The following is an 18730-nucleotide window of genomic DNA, read 5'->3' on the forward strand; positions in this document are numbered from 1 at the left end:
GGGAAAGGCCCGTAACTAAGCATTTCACCCGTTGTTTCGGAAGCATGTGAAAAATATCATTTCATTTGATTCGATTTTGTTTGCTTGTGTAGATTAATCAACTGGTGCCTTGGAAGGTTGTATAAAGGGGATTGGGGAACCTTTGCCTCATATTCCTGTGCAGAAATTGAGAGGTCACAGATCCATGCGTTGGCACTGATGACACAGAGGATGCTCTCTAATGACGACCCGTTTCCCCATAGAGTAGTCTGGTCCAAAGTAGTCCACTACTATGTCTGGGAATAGGGCATCATTTGAGATTTTGTCCAAAGGGGTTGTCTCCAGAGGTTTCCGTCACATTGACTGGCTACAGAGGGCACCGATTGACCCATGATGGATGGGGTGTCAGACAGGCAGTGCTGTTAGCACCCAGCAGCAGAGCAGGGGTCCTAATGGTCGTCTGGGCTGAGGTGAGGCCATTAGGTGAGGCACTGTGAGAGTGATGAAGTGGTGCCAGCCAGCCAGCCAGCAAACGGCCCTTTGCGATTCAGAGCAGAACTGAGTGAGAGAGATGAGGGAGAGAGGGGAAAGTGAGAACAGAGAGGGAGAGATGTGGGAGAGAGGGGAAAGTGAGAACAGAGAGGGAGAGATGTGGGAGAGAGGGGAAAGTGAGAACAGAGAGGGAGAGATGTGGGAGAGAGGGGAAAGTGAGAACAGAGCGGGAGAGATGTGGGAGAGAGGGGAAAGTGAGAACAGAGAGGGAGAGATGTGGGAGAGAGGGGAAAGTGAGAACAGAGAGGGAGAGAGAAAGAGAGCATGAGAGAGAACAGATATTGCTCTTATATCCCTTGGCTTGGGCCCAGGAGGAAGTTGTGTGTGTGTGTGTGTGTGTGTGTGTCATTGTAGCTCTAGAAAGTACCCTGATGGCGCCCCCTGGCTTAGCAGGGCCAGTGTTACTCACAGTAGGCAGCTGTTCAGAGCCTCAGGTGAAACTGGGGCAAGAACACAGTCCTCCCATCTAGTAAATCACCTTCAAAAAATTACAACATTCTGAGTTTGTGGCACTCATAGACACTGGAAAGGCATTGGGTGATGGGGAAACAAGTCACCTTATGTCGAAGTCACCTCATCCTTCCCTGGGACTGAAACTGACTCTTGTTCCCCCAATGGAAAGTTCCGGCGCTACTACATCTAAGACTTATTTGTCAAGCCTAAACTTTCTCCTCTCCTCCCTCTCACCTCCCTTGCCATCTGTCGCTTCTTGACAAACACATGGTGTCTTGTTTGGCGGACTCAGCAGCCCCTGGCTCTCTGGCTCGCTCAGCCCCTGGCTCCCTCTCTATGAGGAATGATGGCGGGATGGAGGGGGAAGGGAGAAATAAACAGAAAAAGATGCCGAGTGAGAGATGGAAAGATAGAGGCAGAGTGAGAGATGGAAAGATAGAGGCAGAGCGAGAGATGGAAAGATAGAGGCAGAGCGAGAGAGATAGAAAGAGATATGGGTAGGGATGGATGGAAAGGTAGAGGCAGAGAGAAAGAGAGATGAGAAAAGAGATGGAGAGAGTCACGTGGATCAAGAGAGAGAGGGGGGGGGGGGGAGGAGGAGAGAGGGCTGAAGTCATGGTACTGACACATGGTCACAGGGCAGGTCTACAGTATGTTCAGAGCGCCAAGTCGTTACCACAGTGTGTCCCACTCACTAAAGCGGAATTAATGAACAGCTCAGCTTGAGGGCAAAATCTCTAGGAATTGGATTGTAGAGGCTCTATATGTCTTGAGTCACTGTATTTTATAATGTGTGTTTCAATAGATGTTCCATTTGACACAACAATATGCCCTTATGCCCTTACATAGTAGAATTGATGTTAATACAGTCATAACATCATGTTATTACATTTGCATGTAGTACTGTTGATATGATTTCCAGCAATAAGGTCCGAGGAGGTGTGGTAAATGGCCAATATACCACGGCTAAGGGCATATATCACAAACCCCTGAGGTGCCTTGTTGCTATTATAAACTGGTTACCAACGTAATTAAAACAATAAATTGTCTTTTTTTTTTTGTCATACCCATGGTACACGGTCTGATATACCATGGCTTTCAGCCAATCAGCATTTTTTATTTATTTCACCTTTAAAACTCCTTAAGGAGGCTGTGAATTTTTTCAGCTTTTTGTTAAAAATCGCGCAAAATTTCAACGTCCTGCTACTCATGCCAGGAATATAGTATATGCATATGATTAGTATGTGTGGATAGAAAACACTCTGAAGTTAAATCATGTCTGTGACTATAACAGAACGTGTGTAGCAGGCAAAATCCCAAGGAAAACTGTTCACAAAAAAATAAAAAATAAATAAAATCCCTCCGCCAGTCTCTGTATTGTCTAAGGCAAGGGAAAATAGATAGCGACCAGCTTCCACACGATGTCGTCAGACTTGGCAATTTGGTTGAAGTTAATCCTTGGTGAAATGAGGAATAGGCACTTCCTGTCGTTGAGTACACCGGAGGAAGTTATGGAAGAGAGAATATGGACCATGATTTCAAGACTTGCTGCTATTGAATACAGATCACCCCGTGATCAATTTAATCGATTATTAACGTTTACTAATACCTAAAGTTGGATTACAAAAGTAGTTTGAAGTGTTTTGTCAAAGTTTATAGGCAACTTTTTAAATTAAAAAAATGACGTTGCGTTTTGGAAAGCAGTTTTTTCCTGGATCAGACGGGCTTCATAAATGGACATTTTGGGTATACATGGACGGATTTAATCGAAAAAAAGACCCAATTGTGATGTTTATGGGACATATAGGAGTGCCAACAAAGAAGCTCGTCAAAGGTAATGAATGTTTTATATTTTATTTATGCGTTTTGTGTAGCGCCGGCTACGCTAATTCCTTTGTTTACGTCCCCTTTAGGTATTTTGGGGGGTTGCATGCTATCAGATAATAGCTTCTCATGCTTTCGCCGAAAAGCATTTTAAAAATCTGACATGTTGGCTAGATTCACAACAAGTGTAGCTTTAATTGAGTACCCTGCATGTGTGTTTTAATGAAAGTTTGAGTTGTATCGAGTACTATTAGTTGTCACTCTGAAATTTCTGCTGATGTTGATCCCTGTACAGGGACAGCAGCCATAACAGGTTTTAACCAGGTAGGCTAGTTGAGAACAAGTTCTCATTTACAACTGCGACCTGGCCAAGATAAAGCATAGCAGTGTGAACAGACAACACAGAGTTACACATGGAATACAGAAGCATACAGTCAATAACACAGTAGAAAAAAGGGGGAAAAAGAAAGAAAAAAGGAAAAAAAAGAGAGTCTATATACATTGTGTGCAAAAGGCATGAGGAGGTAGGCGAATAATTAAAATTTTGCAGATTAACACTGGAATGATAAATGATCAGATGGTCATGTACAGGCAGAGATACTGGTGTGCAAAAGAGCAGAAAAGTAAATAAATATAAACAGTATGGGGATGAGGTAGGTAAATTGGGTGGGCTATTTACCGATAAACTATGTACAGCTGCAGCGATCGGTTAGATGCTCAGATAGCAGATGTTTGAAGTTGGTGAGGGAGATAAAAGCATTCATGGCATTCAGCAGTCGAACCACCCAGTTTATAATGTTTCTTATAATATTGCGTTGCATTCCCTTTCACGTTAACTTAGTGTTTACATTGTGAGATACTGTATGACAGTATGGGTTGCTGGATCGAATCCCCGAGCTGACAAGGAAAAAATCTGTCGTTCTGCCTCTGAACAAGGCAGTTAACCCACTGTTCCCCGGTGGGCCGTCATTGTCAATAAGAATGTGTTCTTAACTGACTTGCCTAGTTAAATGAAGGTTAAATGAAAAAATAAAACAAATTGAGCTCAAGTGCATCCTGTTTTCATTGATCATCCTTGAGATGTTTCTACAACTTGATTGGAGTCCACCTGTGATGAATTGGACATGATTTGAAAAGGCACACACCTGTCTATATAAGGTCCCACAGTTGACAATGCATGTCAGAGCAAAAACCAAGCTGTGAGGTTGAAGGTATTGTCCATAGAGCTCCGAGACAGAATTGTGTCGAGGGACAGATCTGGGGAAGGTTACCAAAAAAGGGCTGCAGCATTGAAGGTCTCCAAGAACACAGTGGCCTCCATCATTCTTAAATGGAAGATGTTTGGAACCACCAAGACTCTTACTAGAGCTGGCCACCCGGCCAAACTGAGCAATCGGGGGAGAAAGGAGGTGACCAAGAACCCAATGGTCACTCTGACAGAGCTCCAGAGTTCCTCTGCGGAGATGGGAGAATCTTCCAAAAGGACAACCATATCTGCAGCACTCCACCAATTAGGCCTTTATAGTAGAGGTCAGACGGAAACCACTCCTCAGTAAAAGGCACATGGCAGTCCGCTTGGAGTTTGCCAAAAGGCACCTAAAGTACTCTCAGACTATGAGAAACAAGATTTTGATGAAACCAAGATTGGCCTGAAACCAAGATTTTGCATGAATGCCCAGCTTCACCTCTGGAGGAAACCTGGCACCATCCCTACGTTGAAGCATGGTGGTGGCAGCATCATGATGTGTTTTTCAGCGGCAGGGACTGGGAGACTAGTCAGGATCAAGGGAAAGATGAATGTAGCAAAGTACAGAGAGATCCTTGATAAAAACCTGCTCCAGAGCACTCAGGAACTCAGACTGGTGGCAAAGGTTCACCTTCCAACAGGACAACACAAGAGTGGCTTCAGGACAAGTCTGTGAATGTCCTTGAGTGGCCCAGCCAGAGCCCAGACTTGAACCCGATCGAACATCTCTGGAGAGACCTGATAATAGCTGTGATGCTCCCCATCCAACCTGACAGAGCTTGAGAGGATCTACATACCCAAGAAGACCCAAGGCTGTAATCGCTGCCAAAGGTGCTTCAACAAAGTACTGAGGAAAGGGTCTGAATATTTACGTAAATGTAATATTTCCTTTTGCAAAAATGTCTAAAAACCAGTTGTTGATTGTCATTATGGGGTGTTGTCTGAATACTTTCTGAATGCACTGCATATCCTACATGAAGCACGGTGTACTTTACGCATGCACACGCACACACACACACGCACGCACGCACGCTGCGTGCACACACACACACACACGCACGCGTGTGATGATGATGAAAAGCTGGCACACCTATCCACAAGTGTGTTAGCCCCAGGGAGGGTTTAAGTTCTGCCGTTGTCCACTTGCCTCTTGAAAAGAGGCTACTTCATCAGACAGGCTGTCAAGAGAAAATGTAGAGAAAACCTTTGAAATAAGAGAGGAACATTTTACAACAAAGACGAGGCAGTTCCTGAAACAGACACATACTGTATGTAATGTCTATGATGTTCTTTCATCCTCTTGCATGTCAATGATATGTTATGTCAGAAATGAATGTGTTTCTGTGTATACAGTCTGTATCGAGCCTGTATCTCTGGATTCTAAGTGCTCATTAGTCACCATGGCTCATGGCTCGCTCTCTACCTCCCATATTTGGTCATTTTTCAGTAACACAAAGGCTAGCATTGATGTTTGGCTCAATAACATCGTGGCTGGAATGCACGTTTGACCAATCAGATTACGTGGTCGTAACTACACTGTAACCTTTTCATAATAGAGTGTATTGACTCCCCAGGTTGTGATATATTGATGATGTATTGATTATTTAACACATCTCAATGAGCTAGCTAGCCACATCTCGATGAGAAGCTAGCTGCATCTCAATAAGCTGGCTCGCCACATCTCAGTGAGCTAGCTAGCCCCATCTCAATGAGCTAGTTCGCCACATCTCAATGAGCTAGCTAGCCACATCTCAATGAGCTAGCTCGCCACATCTCAATGAGCTAGCTAGCCACATCTCAAAGAGCTAGCTCGCCACATCTCAATGAGCTAGCTAGGCACATCTCAATGAGCTAGCTCGCCCCATCTCAATGAACTAGATAGCCACATCTCAGTGAGCTAGTTGGCCACATCTCGATGAGCTAGTTGGCCACATCTCAATGAGCTAGTTGGCCACATCTCGATGAGAGCTGTAAAGATCCCTGCACCAGTGCCGATAGGGCTGGAGTGAAAACAGAACTCCTTGAATGGGCTGGGCTCCAGAGCCACATGTTAGCCCTGTGCGGTCCGCCGCTATTTTGGGCCTGTTAGTTTAGTTTGGCACCGACCTTTGGTCATGAAATCCTACAGTCCCATGGCCGCAGTCACCTTGTTCGAGAGGGTGTGTGTGTGTGTGTGTGTGTGTGTGTGTGTGTGTGTGTGTGTGTGTGTGTGTGTGTGTGTGTGTGTGTGTGTGTGTGTGTGTGTGTGTGTGTGTGTGTGTGTGTGTGTGTGTGTGTGTGTGTGTGTGTGTGTGAGAGAGAGAGAGAGTGTCATCTTTTATCATTTGGTTTACTCCCGTTCTTGAGAGGCTGTGGCTGTCTCGTGAGGAGTTGTCACACTAGAAGTGTGAGATGAAGAGAGAGAGAGGGGAGCGAGGGAGCAGCGGGTGGAGGAGGGGCGAGGAGAGAGGGAAAGTGCTGAGTTAAGTGTGTAAGCGAAGCACTCGTTTGTAGTCCACAGAGATGGGTGCTCCTCTGCACCAGCTGTGAAGGTCATCTCTCCCCTATGCCAAATTCTTGGTGTGGAATCCGTGGTGTGTGTATGTGTGTGTGTTTCTACGCTGGGTGGCATGGACAATGAGATGGCGTAGTGATAGTGGCATCTCTTTATTTTATGAGACACAGCATTTCACTGTTAGTTCACACCTGTTGTTTAGGAAGCATCTGACGAACACAATTTGATTTGCCTTTGGGACGTGGCGTAGTGAGGTGGTAGGATGGCTGGCTGGCATTGCAGTCTCACCCTGCTATTTGTGTGACACTGTGACTTGGCGTAGTGAGGTGGTAGGATGGCTGGCTGGCATTGCAGTCTCACCCTGCTGTTTGTGTGACACTGTGACGTGGCATAGTGTGGTGGTAGGATGGCTGGCTGGCATTGCAGTCTCACCCTGCTGTTTGTGTGTGACGACGATATTTTCATTTGTTACACACTGGGGGAGGTGTGTGTGTGTGTGTGTGTGTGTGTGTGTGTGTGTGTGTGTGTGCACTCTTGGGATGAGTGCTTAGTATGTGTGTGCATGCGTGTGTCAGTCTCTATGTGTGTGTACCAAACAGGAACGGTGGCTGTCACAGTCACTTCTGGTTGTGTGTCAGTCTGGGATACAGGCGTCCCACTTCCCACCTGCTGACGTACAAGCACAACAAACCCCTGAGTGATCCACCGTGATGGAGGAGGCGCATGAAATGGTCCACCCCACAGGAGAGCACCGTTGGTGGGGGAGAGGACTCAGGGTGGGACTGGGAGAGGAGGAGGCATCATGTGAGCAGGGAATGGGAGGGCTGAGGTCTGTGAAGTCTGTGTATTCATGTGTTTACAGAAGCCCCTGTGGAACCTGGCTCTCCAGTCGGGTGGGAGGAGTGGGAGCTTGTTTGTCTCTCTCTCTGTCGCCCCAGAGCCTCACTGACACACACACATCTGCACGCGGACACACGCACATGCCCACACACTCACACGCACGCACACACACACACACACACACACACACACACACACACACACACACACACAGGGGAGGCTTGGAGAATCCTCAGCTGGGATACAGATCCCTGACAAGCTCTACAGATATATGAGTCTCGAACATGTAATAAAGCATATGAAAGTCAATAAACATGGGTAGTTAATTGGGTAAAACAGTGACTTCACCTTGACATGACTCATATACTGTTATGACTGTTATGTGCTACTCAACCACACATCTCAACAATCTTTTCGTAATCACTAAAAAGTGGTCATTAACTTAATTGTGCAGCAACAACAAAACAACAAAATGATTTCCCTCGTCTCCTCCTGTCTCCTAAGTCTCACTGGGGTTGCCAAGGGGACAGGTGTCGGTAGGCAAATTAGGGCTTGGCACAGCGTTACCATGACATAGACAGAACACTGGAGATGCTATGCAGATGGATCTAGTACCTCTACCTTTATTGCTGTTACATTTGTTGTCTTTGTTGTTTCTTTTGGGTTCAGACTTTAAGGGTTGAAAGCCCCCTCACTGCTGCATTGAGGCTTAACCAGGGTGAATTCCTGATGAGGCCCTGATTTCCAAGGGAGACTGAAGGGGCAGGGCAAATATCAGAGCTATTAGAAATCAATGATTAATTCATCATATGAATAAGCCATTTTGCGTTGAGGTGGTCCTGGGAATTGAACCCACTACCATGTCATTGCAAACTCCTTGCTCTAACAACTGAGCTACAGAGGATCGCTCGTATTTGATATATATATATATATATATATATATATACATATAATTGTAGGGATCCAAAGGTTGTTGTTTTCATCAACAATACAGGATATCACCACTTGTTATAAGAGCTATTCCACCTATAGTAACAAACATCCATTCTCACTAACAGAATACATACCAACGGCATACCAAGCTCATAGACAGGCATTATCATACCATAACCTCCCACACACTATTATCCATTTACTGTATGACGTCTGTTGGCTCTCATGCTGTGTTGTCCACGTACAGTTGAAGTCGGAAGCTGACATACACCTTAGCCAGATACATGTGAACTCAGTTTTTCACAATTCCTGACATTTAATCCAAGTCAAAATTCCCTGTTTTAGGTCAGTTAGGATCACCACTTTATTTTAAGAATGTGAAATGTCAGAATAATAGTAGAGAGAATGATTTATTTCAGCTTTTATTTATTTCATCACATTCCCAGTGGGTCAGAAGTTTACATACACTCAATTAGTATTTGGTAGCATTGCCTTTAAATTGTTTAACTTGGGTCAAATGTTTCGGGTAGCCTTCCACAAGCTTCCCACAATAAATTGGGTGAATTTTGGCCCATTCCTACTGACAGAGCTGGTGTAACTGAGTCAGGTTTGTAGGCCTCCTTGCTCGCACATACTTTTTCAGTGCTGCCCACACATTTTCTATAGGATTGAGGTCAGGGCTTTGTGATGGCCACTCCAATACCTTGACTTTGTTGTCCTTGAACCATTTTGCCACAACTTTGGAAGTATCATAGGGGTCATTGTCCATTTGAAAGACCCATTTGCGACCAAGCTTTATTTTCCTGATCTCATGTCTTGAGATGTTGCCTCAATATATCCACATAATTTTCCTCTCTCATGATGCCATCTATTTTTGAAGTGCACCAGTCCCTCATGCAACAAAGCACCCCCAAAACATGATGCTGCCACCCCCCGTGCTTCACGGTTGGGATGGTGTTCTTCGGCTTGCAAGCCTCCCCCTTTTTCCTCCAAACATAACGATGGTCATTATGGCACAGTTATATTTTTGTTTCATCGGAACAGAGGACATTTCTCCAAAAAGTATGATCGTTGTCCCCATGTGCAGCAAACCGTAGTCTGGCTTTTTTATGGCGTTTTTTGAGCAGTGGCTTCTTCCTTACTGAGCGACATTTTAAGGTTATGTCGATATAGGACTTGTTTTACTGTGGATATAGATACTTTTGTACCGGTATCCTCCAGCATCTTCACAAGGTCCTTTGCTGTTGTTCTGCGATTGATTTTCACTTTTCGCACCAAAGTACGTTCATCTCCAGGAGATTGAATGCATCTCCTTCCTGAGCAGTATGACAGCTGCGTGGTCCCATGGTGTTTATACTTGCATACTATTGTTTGTACAGATGAACGGGAAATTGCTCCCAAGGATAAACCAGACTTGTGGAGGTCTACAATTATTTTTCAGAGATCTTGGCTGATTTCTTTTGATTTTCCAATGATGTCAAGCAAAGAGGCACTGAGTTTGAAGCTAGGCCTTGAAATACTAAGTGTATGTAAACTTCCGACTTCAACTGTACATGTGTCTATGGACCCTCCACTGTTGAGCCTGTGAAGACACTTGCGGCTTCACAGACAGACAGACAGACACAGAAAGCCTTTGTCCATCCAGGAGGGCCTATGGGAGTGCAATGCGAGAGTGGACACTGTGCTGTACTCTACTGTACTGCACTGTACAGACAGCAGACAATAGGAGGGGAGAGAGAGTTGGTGAGAAACACCACCATTCATGCAAGTCATTGAGCTGTCAAACAGAGAGAAGATGAAAGGCAAACAGGTGGCCAAAGGAGGAGAGGGAAAGACAAGGAGGGAGAGAGAACAGAAAATAATGTCTCGCTGGCTGCAGTGGGTTCTGGGTAAGAATGATGGTGACTCGTGTTTGCCAAGCTTTGGGGGCGGAGCTAGAGCATCAGCTGGTCTCAGACAGAGATGGAGGGAAGAGAGATGGACGGAGGGAGAGAGGAAGAGAAATGGAGGGAGGGAGGGAGAGAGAGGAAGAGAGATGGATGGAGGGAGAGAGGAAGAGAGATGGAGGAACGGAGAGAAATTGGGGAGGGAAAAAGGGATGCATGGAAGAAAGAGAGAGGGAGGGAAGAGAGATGGAGGGAGAGGAAGAGAGATGAAGGGAGGGAGAGAGGAAGAGAGCTGGAGGGAGGGCAAGGAAAAGAGAGATGGACGGAGGAAGAGAGATGGAGGGAGGGAGAGAAATTGATGAATGGAAAGAGGGATTCATGGAAGAAAGAGAGAGAGATGGAGAGAGAGAAAGAGGTGGAGGGAGAGGGAAATTGAGGTAGATGAGGAAAGAGAAATGGAGAGAGAGAAATGGAGATAGACAGAGATCGAGAGAGAGATGGAGAGAGAGTTACTAGCGTTTGGTTTGTAATTTCTCTAAGCCTGTCTTCTATTTGTTCTGTGCAGTTACGCTTCAATTCCAATGTTCTTGGCAACCGCAGAAGGCTTCTGATATGCTGTTTAAATTGAGATTTACCAAAGTGAGAGAGTGTGTGAAAAAACACAGAGGTGAAATCGAACAAGGTCACAGAAGAGATTAGATAGGAAAAAAGGATGACAAAATGACAAGCCATTAGGCATACGTTATATACAATATGGCAAATAGCACAAATAGCAGCAATCTCAAATAGCAGTAATCTCAAATAGCACATAGCAGTAATCTCAAATAGCAGTAGTCTCAAATAGCACATAGCAGTAATCTCAAATAGCAGTAGTCTCAAATAGCACATAGCAGTAATCTCAAATAGCAGTAGTCTCAAATAGCACATAGCAGTAATCTCAAATAGCACAGCAGTAACCTCAAATAGCAGTAATCTCAAATAGCACATAGCAGTAGTCTGAAATAGTACATAGCAGTAATCTCGTAAAGCAGTAATCTCAAATAGAACATAGCAGTTATCTCAAATAGCACATAGCAGTAATCTCGTAAAGCAGTAATCTCAAATAGAACATAGCAGTAATCGCACATAGCAGTAGTCTCAAATAGCACATAGCAGTAATCTCGTAAAGCAGTAATCTCAAATAGAACATAGCAGTTATCTCAAATAGCACATAGCAGTAATCTCGTAAAGCAGTAATCTCAAATAGAACATAGCAGTTATCTCAAATAGCACATAGCAGTAATCTCGTAAAGCAGTAATCTCAAATAGAACATAGCAGTTATCTCAAATAGCACATAGCAGTAATCGCACATAGCAGTAATCTTAAACAGGACATAGCAGTAATCGCACATGGCAGTAATCTCAAATAACACATAGCAGTAATCGCACATAGCAGTAATCTCAAATAGGACATAGCAGTAATCTCAAATAGCACATAGCAGTAATCGCACATAGCAGTAATCTCAAATAGCACATAGCAGTAATCTCAAATAGCAGCAATCTCAAATAGCACGTAGCAGTAATCGCACATAGCAGTAATCTCAAATAGTACATAGCAGTAATCTCAAATAGCAGTAGTCTCAAATAGCACATAGCAGTAATCTCAAATAGCAGTAGCCTCAAATAGTACATAGCAGTAATCTCAAATAGCAGTAGTCTCAAATAGCACATAGCAGTAATCTCAAATAGCAGTAGCCTCAAATAGAACATAGCAGTTATCTCAAATAGCAGTAGCCTCAAATAGCACATAGCAGTAATCTCATATAGCAGTAATCTCAAATAGAACATAGCAGTTATCTCAAATAGCACATAGCAGTAATCACACATAGCAGTAATCTTAAACAAGGCATAGCAGTAATCTCAAATAGCAGTAATCTCAAATAGCACATAGCAGTAATCTCAAATAGCAGTAATCTCAAATAGCACGTAGCAGTAATCGCACATAGCAGTAATCTCAAATAGGACATAGCAGTAATCTCAAATAGCACATAGCAGTAATCTCAAATAGCAGTAGTCTCAAATAGCACATAGCAGTAATCTCAAATAGCACGTAGCAGTAATCGCACATAGCAGTAATCTCAAATAGGACATAGCAGTAATCTCAAATAGCACATAGCAGTAATCTCAAATAGCATAGCAGTAACCTCAAATAGCAGTAATATCAAATAGCACATAGCAGTAATCTCAAATAGCACATAGCAGTAATCTCAAATAGGACATAGCAGTAATCTCAAATAGCACATAGCAGTAATGTGCAAGCGAATGCAGTCAAGACTGTGAAAGCACACAGAGAGTGAGGGAGGAGGAGGAGAAAGGGGCAGAGCCTACACCAAGCCCTGCCTATCAGGCGGAGGTGGGCAGGGATAGAGAGCCGGGAAGGTGGGAGCGAGTGAGGGAGAGGGAGAGCGCATGAGAAAGAAAGAGGTAGACAGAGATGCAGAAATACAGTCAGTCTGCCTGTGCCGGTGACATTGTGTGTGGCAGTGCTGCTGTACAGTGTGGTCCGTTAGGACCACTAACCCATCAGGGACTACAGCACAACACAGTCTGGATCCAGAACCACAACCAGACACCATGTCAGGCTCCACTCCTGAGCCCGCTCCTCCGAGGGTCCACTCTAAAAAGGCTGGGATCCGGGCTGCGGTGATTCTAATCGGACTCCTGCAAAAGTCGCGACGAGCGAAGGAGAGAGAGAGGGAGAAGGAGAGAGAGCGGTGGGTGAACTTTATCTGCTGTTTGGTCTCCTGGCTGGTCTGGTTGGCTGCCTGCCTGTCTCAGAGGCTCACACTCTGCACTGCGGTGTTAAGTCAAGCTTTCAGAGCAACTTCTATTGCCTGACTATAAGTGCTGTTTCTATACACAGGTCAATGCTTGTCTGTGCCTTGTGTTTGTCTGTGTCCTTGTCTTTTGTGTGGATGGTGTGTGTGTGTGTGTGTGTTGTTCTTGACACCACTGGTGTCTGTATGTGCATATCTGGGTCAGTAAAATTAAAGGAGAGAGAGAGCGAAGTTAAAGGTGAGGAGGTGTCATTTGAGCGCTTGCAAAAGAGAAAAGAGAGGAAGAGAGAGGAGAGAGAGAGAGAGAGAGAGAGAGAGAGAGAGAGCGCTATGAGTCCCTCTTCAACCTATTGTACCCTCAGCTATATAGCTCGAGCCACTCCACTCAGGATCCAACGTACTGTGTTGTTTAATGCTACAGTATATGTCTCTATGTAGGTATGGCTTCCATTTGCCCCCCCCCCCCCCCCCCCTCTCTCTGTACTGTCTCGAGAACACAATGGAACAGTTGCTGAAGACTCAAACTGGTCTGGAGAGTTTAAAAGGAAGGGATAGGCTGTCCTCAATGTCAACAGACCAGCAGACCAAAGCAGTTGAGTGTTAGTGACTCAAAGGGAGAGGTCTCGGTGATGTCAGTTTAATGGGAATGTGTGTGTGTGTGTGCGTGTGTGTGTGTGTGCGTGCGTGCGTGCGTGCGTGCGTGCGTGCGTGCGTCTATATATTACAGGTGATTTATTGTATGTTGTTAACAGTGGGACTGCCAATGATGCAAATGTCAGGTGACAACAGTAAATAGTAATTCATAGAGAGAGAGAGACTGTACAGGTACAGGTACGTTCTGTTGTTTTTGCCCGTCGATCACGGCTTTCCTTTGGAAAGCAGAAATAGCATGGCTGTGAGGGGAGGTTTATTTCGCAACACCAAGGCAACAGGGGACACGGTGCCCTGAGGTTCTTTATGTTAAAAACCAATGTTAAGGAACAACTTGTATGCACGCACACACACAATGAGTCTGTGCTGCTTTTCAACAAGACATCACTAACACAAACGCACAGTCTCACAAACGCACAGTCTCACAAACGCACAGTCTCACAAACGCACAGTCTCACAAACGCACCGTCTCACAAACGCACAGTCTCACAAACGCACCGTCTCACAAACGCACCGTCTCACAAACGCGTACTGTGCAGTTACGGCACGGCGGACGTCACTAATAATGTAAACACTTAACATTAACACACACTAGACCTAGATGGAAGTGATTGTGATGTATTGGTTCTGTGTGTTAGTTAGTTGGATGATGAGTTTCTGCATCTGGTCAGATAGTCTATGAGAAGTAGCAGTGGTGGTGGGCCTTAGATTGTGTCCACAGGGGCTGTCCTCCTCATTGGACTAGCACAGCTGGGCTGGAGACTCTTTAAAATCACTTAATGATGAATTTACAATGTACGCTGTTCCCAGTTCATTTGAACAGTATGGTGCTCCCAGGTTTTGTGTGTGTTTGTGTGTGTGTGTGTGTGTTTGTGTGTGTGTGTGTGTGTGTACACAGTGTACGAAACATTACGAACACCTGCTCTTTCCATGACATTGACTGACCAGGTGAAACCAGGTGAAAGCTATGATACCTTATTGATGTCACCTGTTAAATCCACTTCAATCAGTGTAGATGAAGGGGAGGAGACAGGTTAAAGAAGGGTTTTTAAGTCTTGGGATTTTAAAGTCTTAGGATTTTTAAGTCAGAGGGTGAATGTGTGTGTGTGTGTGTGTGTGTGTGTGTGTGTGTGTGTGTGTGTGTGTGTGTGTGTGTGTGTGTGTGTGTGTGTGTGTGTGTGTGTGTGTGTGTGTGTGTGTGTGTGTGTGTGTGTGTGTGTGTGTGTGTGTGTGTGTGTGGTGTGTGTGTGTGTGTGTTTTTGTACTAGCTTACTGGCTTAGAATAGTAACCCAGTCAGTCCAGTGCGTTGTTGCGGTTGAGAAGGGTTGAGGGTTCTGGGTTCCTGTCTCCTAACCCTCCTTGTTCCTCCTGGTTGATTGGCAGCCCTCCTCCGGTCCCCTGAGAGGGGTGTTAATACCTGTCTAACTGGAGTTAAGCACATTCAATCCTTACTTACACCATGATCACTGCTGCCTGATGATGATACAGTCTGGCCGTTACTAGTCCCACATGGACTGTGTCCCAGATGACACATTATTCACTATAGTGCACGACTTTTGACCAAGGCCAGAGGGCCATTTGGGGCACAGCCATGGATGAGAGTGTGAACAGGCTGCTACCCCCCCACCAGGGAATTGCAGGCTACCGTGCAGCTATTTGTTAATTCGTTCAAATTAAATGTAGACAATTCCGGAAGTAAAGTACATTTAATTACAACCAGGGAATTGTTTGTTGTTGCTCCAGGCTGTTATGTTGAAATCCAAGAGCATAATGTGGAATATTTTTTTAGTTTTTTTTTCTGTGATACATGGCATGACCTTTTCTGAGCATCTTACAACCTTTTTTTATTAGTTCCCTCTCTACAACCTCTTTTCATATTCTGACTCACCCTTTCCCTCCTCCCTTTGCTCATTCTTCCTCTCCCTCTCTCATTCTTTCTCCCCTTCCCCCACTCTGCCAGTCTAGGAAAACAGTTGTGATTAGCAGCTGTTGGGGATCACAAGGAGACTGCACTGCTAGCCCTCCAGGCATGAACGAAACACACACATGCTACTCACGCACACATGCTACACACACACACACACACACACACACACACACACACACACACACACACACACACACACACACACACACACACACACACACACACACACACACGCGTTCTACTCATTCACGTACACAAACACACACATACTGATGCTACTAATGCACACACACACACACATTCTACTCAAGCACGCATGCACACACACACTCACACATGCATGCATACACCTATACACACACACAAACAAACACACAATCAGCAAATATCTACTGGGAAGCCTGGCACAGAGTAGGTAGAGGTGACAATACAGGGAAAAGGGTAACGTTGACTTTAGTCATTGCAGTGAACCTCTGTGTGTCTGGCAGTTTGTCAATTAATACCTTCATACCACAGAACATACACACTCAGGTCTTCATGTGTGTGTCTGAAATTTCCACACTTATGGCGTTCTCCTCTACATGTCACACTGCACGGAGACTGCGTGAGTTTGCTGATGTTGTTGATGTTTATGTCTGTGTTTCTGTTCTCCTTTCCTGTTTGTGTGTGTGTGTGTGTGTGTGTGTGTGTGTGTGTGTGTGTGTGTGTGTGTGTGTGTGTGTGTGTGTGTGTGTGTGTGTGTGTGTGTGTGTGTGTGTGTGTGTGTGTGTGTGTGTGTGTGTGTGTGTGTGTGTGTGTGTGTGTGTGCCAGGGTGTGCATGTGGCAGTGCCAGGGAAGGAGCCAGTGAGCTGTGGCTTGTGTAATGGATGAGGTGGTATTGTCTCCCTAAGAAGTGCCCAGAGATGGGCACACTGACAGATTGCATGGAGCCCTATTTACAGAGCACAGCTATGTGAAGGGATTGGGGAAGATATTTTTAGCCTGGGCACTCATCTCCCCTCTCTCTCTATCTTTCTCTTTCTTCACCTGTGTCTCTGTCCAGCTGTCTCTCTTCAAACTCTCACATGTACTGTTGGGGTTGTCTGACAGATTGTGATTTTTAGATGTTGAAAGCATGATGGGTTATTTGAAATATCCCATAGTTCAGTACAGGTCCATTGACAGAGTCTGGGTTAGGTATATTGTCTGAAAGCACATTAGAATATTTCAGATAGAGTTTTTGTGGTTAGATCCTACTTAGATTAGATCACTTCCTTTATTTAACTTCATGTCATAATAATAACTAGGAACTGGGAGCTGACACCAGGAACACCACACACACACACACACACACACACACACACAGACACACACACACACACACACACACACGCACGCACGCGCACACACACACACACACACACACACACACACACACACACACACGCACACACGCACGCGCACACACGCACGCGCACACACACAGACACACACACACGCACACACACAGACACACACACACACATACACACACGCTCACACTCACACTCACACACACACACAGAGCGAGAGTTTCCTCTGAGGTCTCCTATTATAACAGTATGGGGTTGGACCAGAGCCCAGAGAGGGGGAGACCTTTACTGGTGTTGACTTACAGAAACACCTGGCCTGTTTACCCTCACAGTGGGTGGTTGAGAGCAAGGGACTGAGGAAAATAAGGGGGAGGAGCCGGGGGAACGGGAAGTGAGGCAGAACACGGCTACCACAGAAAGAAGGGAGAATCCAATTTAACCTCAACAGGTTTCCCTCTTTATGTTATCTGCTCTGGAGAATTTTTTAAAAATATGTGAAGGCTTGCCAAGTCATTTCTGCCCTTGTTTTCTTGGCACAGCGTAATCCAGAACGTCAGTGGAAGGCTTTTATAGTAAAGTGCTCGAGGTTCTGAAATGTTAGTGGGCATGAAAATCTTCTTTGATGGCAATAATTATCAGTTGCGGAGTACTTTTATGGCGCTTTAATAGACCTCCATATAAATACAGCTGTTAAACTGGAAGCCTTTATGAAGTCGACAGGGAAAACCACCGCTTTTCTGTACAACATTTTCGCGTCAGTTAAGGAATGTTTTTATGACAGTAGATCTCAATCTCAATAAAGTTGTTGCAGTATATTTACAGTATTAATGTAAATCTTTATGATGTCAGCAATGAAACCCATAGCTCCTCTGTGAGTTCTGGAAGGGCCTGGCACCCTAACACCACTTGGTCCCCTCTAACTTCCTGACCTTGAAGGGTCTGTCAATAACAGGCCAACAGAGCGTGCTCTGTTCCCTTCATTCAGAAGGCTGTGTCTCTCAGTTCAGGACAACTACGTGTTTGCTCTCAAGGGGCTCTCACCTTGTCACATAGAACAGGCGTGAGGGTGGTCATGATTCAGCTGTTTGAGTCTGTGCTGTGATTATGGTGCTTCTCTGTGCAGTAGAGAGTTTTGACGATTATTTTGTGTGTGTGCGTACTTGCGTGCGTGCGTACGTACATTTGTGTGTGTGTGTGTGTGTGTGTGTGTGTGTGTGTGTGTATTTGTGTGTGACAGCAAGAGAGTGCATTTTCATGTGTGTTCTGTCCTAATTTCCCTGTCACACATCCCTAACTCTAATGCACACAACACATCAATACTCAAAGCCAATTTAATACTCAAAGCCAATTCAATGCTCAAAGCCAATTCAATACTCAAAGCCAATTCAATACTCAAAGCCAATTCAATACTCAAAGCCAATTCAATGCTCAAAGCCAATTCAATACTCAAAGCCAATTCAATACTCAAAGCCAATGCAATACTCAAAGCCAATTCAGTACTCAAAGCCAATTCAATACTCAAAGCCAATTCAATACTCAAAGCCAATTCAATACTCAAAGCCAATGCAATACTCAAAGCCAATTCAATACTCAAAGCCAATGCAATGCTCAAAGCCAATTCAATGCTCAAAGCCAATTCAATACTCAAAGCCAATTCAATGCACAAAGCCAATTCAATACTCAAAGCCAATTCAATACTCAAAGCCAACTCTTAAATTTCCAAAGCAGTCGTTTATTTAATCTCAATATCAAATCATTTCTGGGTAACAATAAAGTACCTTACTGTGATTGTTTTC

General features: G+C 44.8%; 1 protein-coding gene across 6 annotated transcripts in view; it reads left to right on the plus strand.

Moving 5' to 3' along the window:
* LOC110503310 (rap1 GTPase-activating protein 2) overlaps nt 1-18730 on the plus strand; it is a 112262-nt gene that overhangs the window by 46398 nt on the left and 47134 nt on the right. The window contains exon 1 of one of the 6 annotated variants that reach the window (XM_036962064.2): nt 12535-12960. The exons of 4 other annotated variants lie outside the window; for them this stretch is intronic. In XM_036962064.2, the coding sequence (XP_036817959.2) occupies nt 12821-12960 (140 nt within the window). In that variant the 5' untranslated portion in view covers nt 12535-12820. Of the gene's footprint in view, nt 1-12534; nt 12961-18730 lie in introns of those variants that run through there. One more of the 6 variants, XM_036962063.2, reaches the window with a different exon arrangement.

This window comes from Oncorhynchus mykiss, chromosome 24 (genome assembly GCF_057628025.1).
Source record: "Oncorhynchus mykiss isolate SJ-2025 chromosome 24, ASM5762802v1, whole genome shotgun sequence".
Lineage (NCBI taxonomy): Eukaryota > Metazoa > Chordata > Actinopteri > Salmoniformes > Salmonidae > Oncorhynchus > Oncorhynchus mykiss.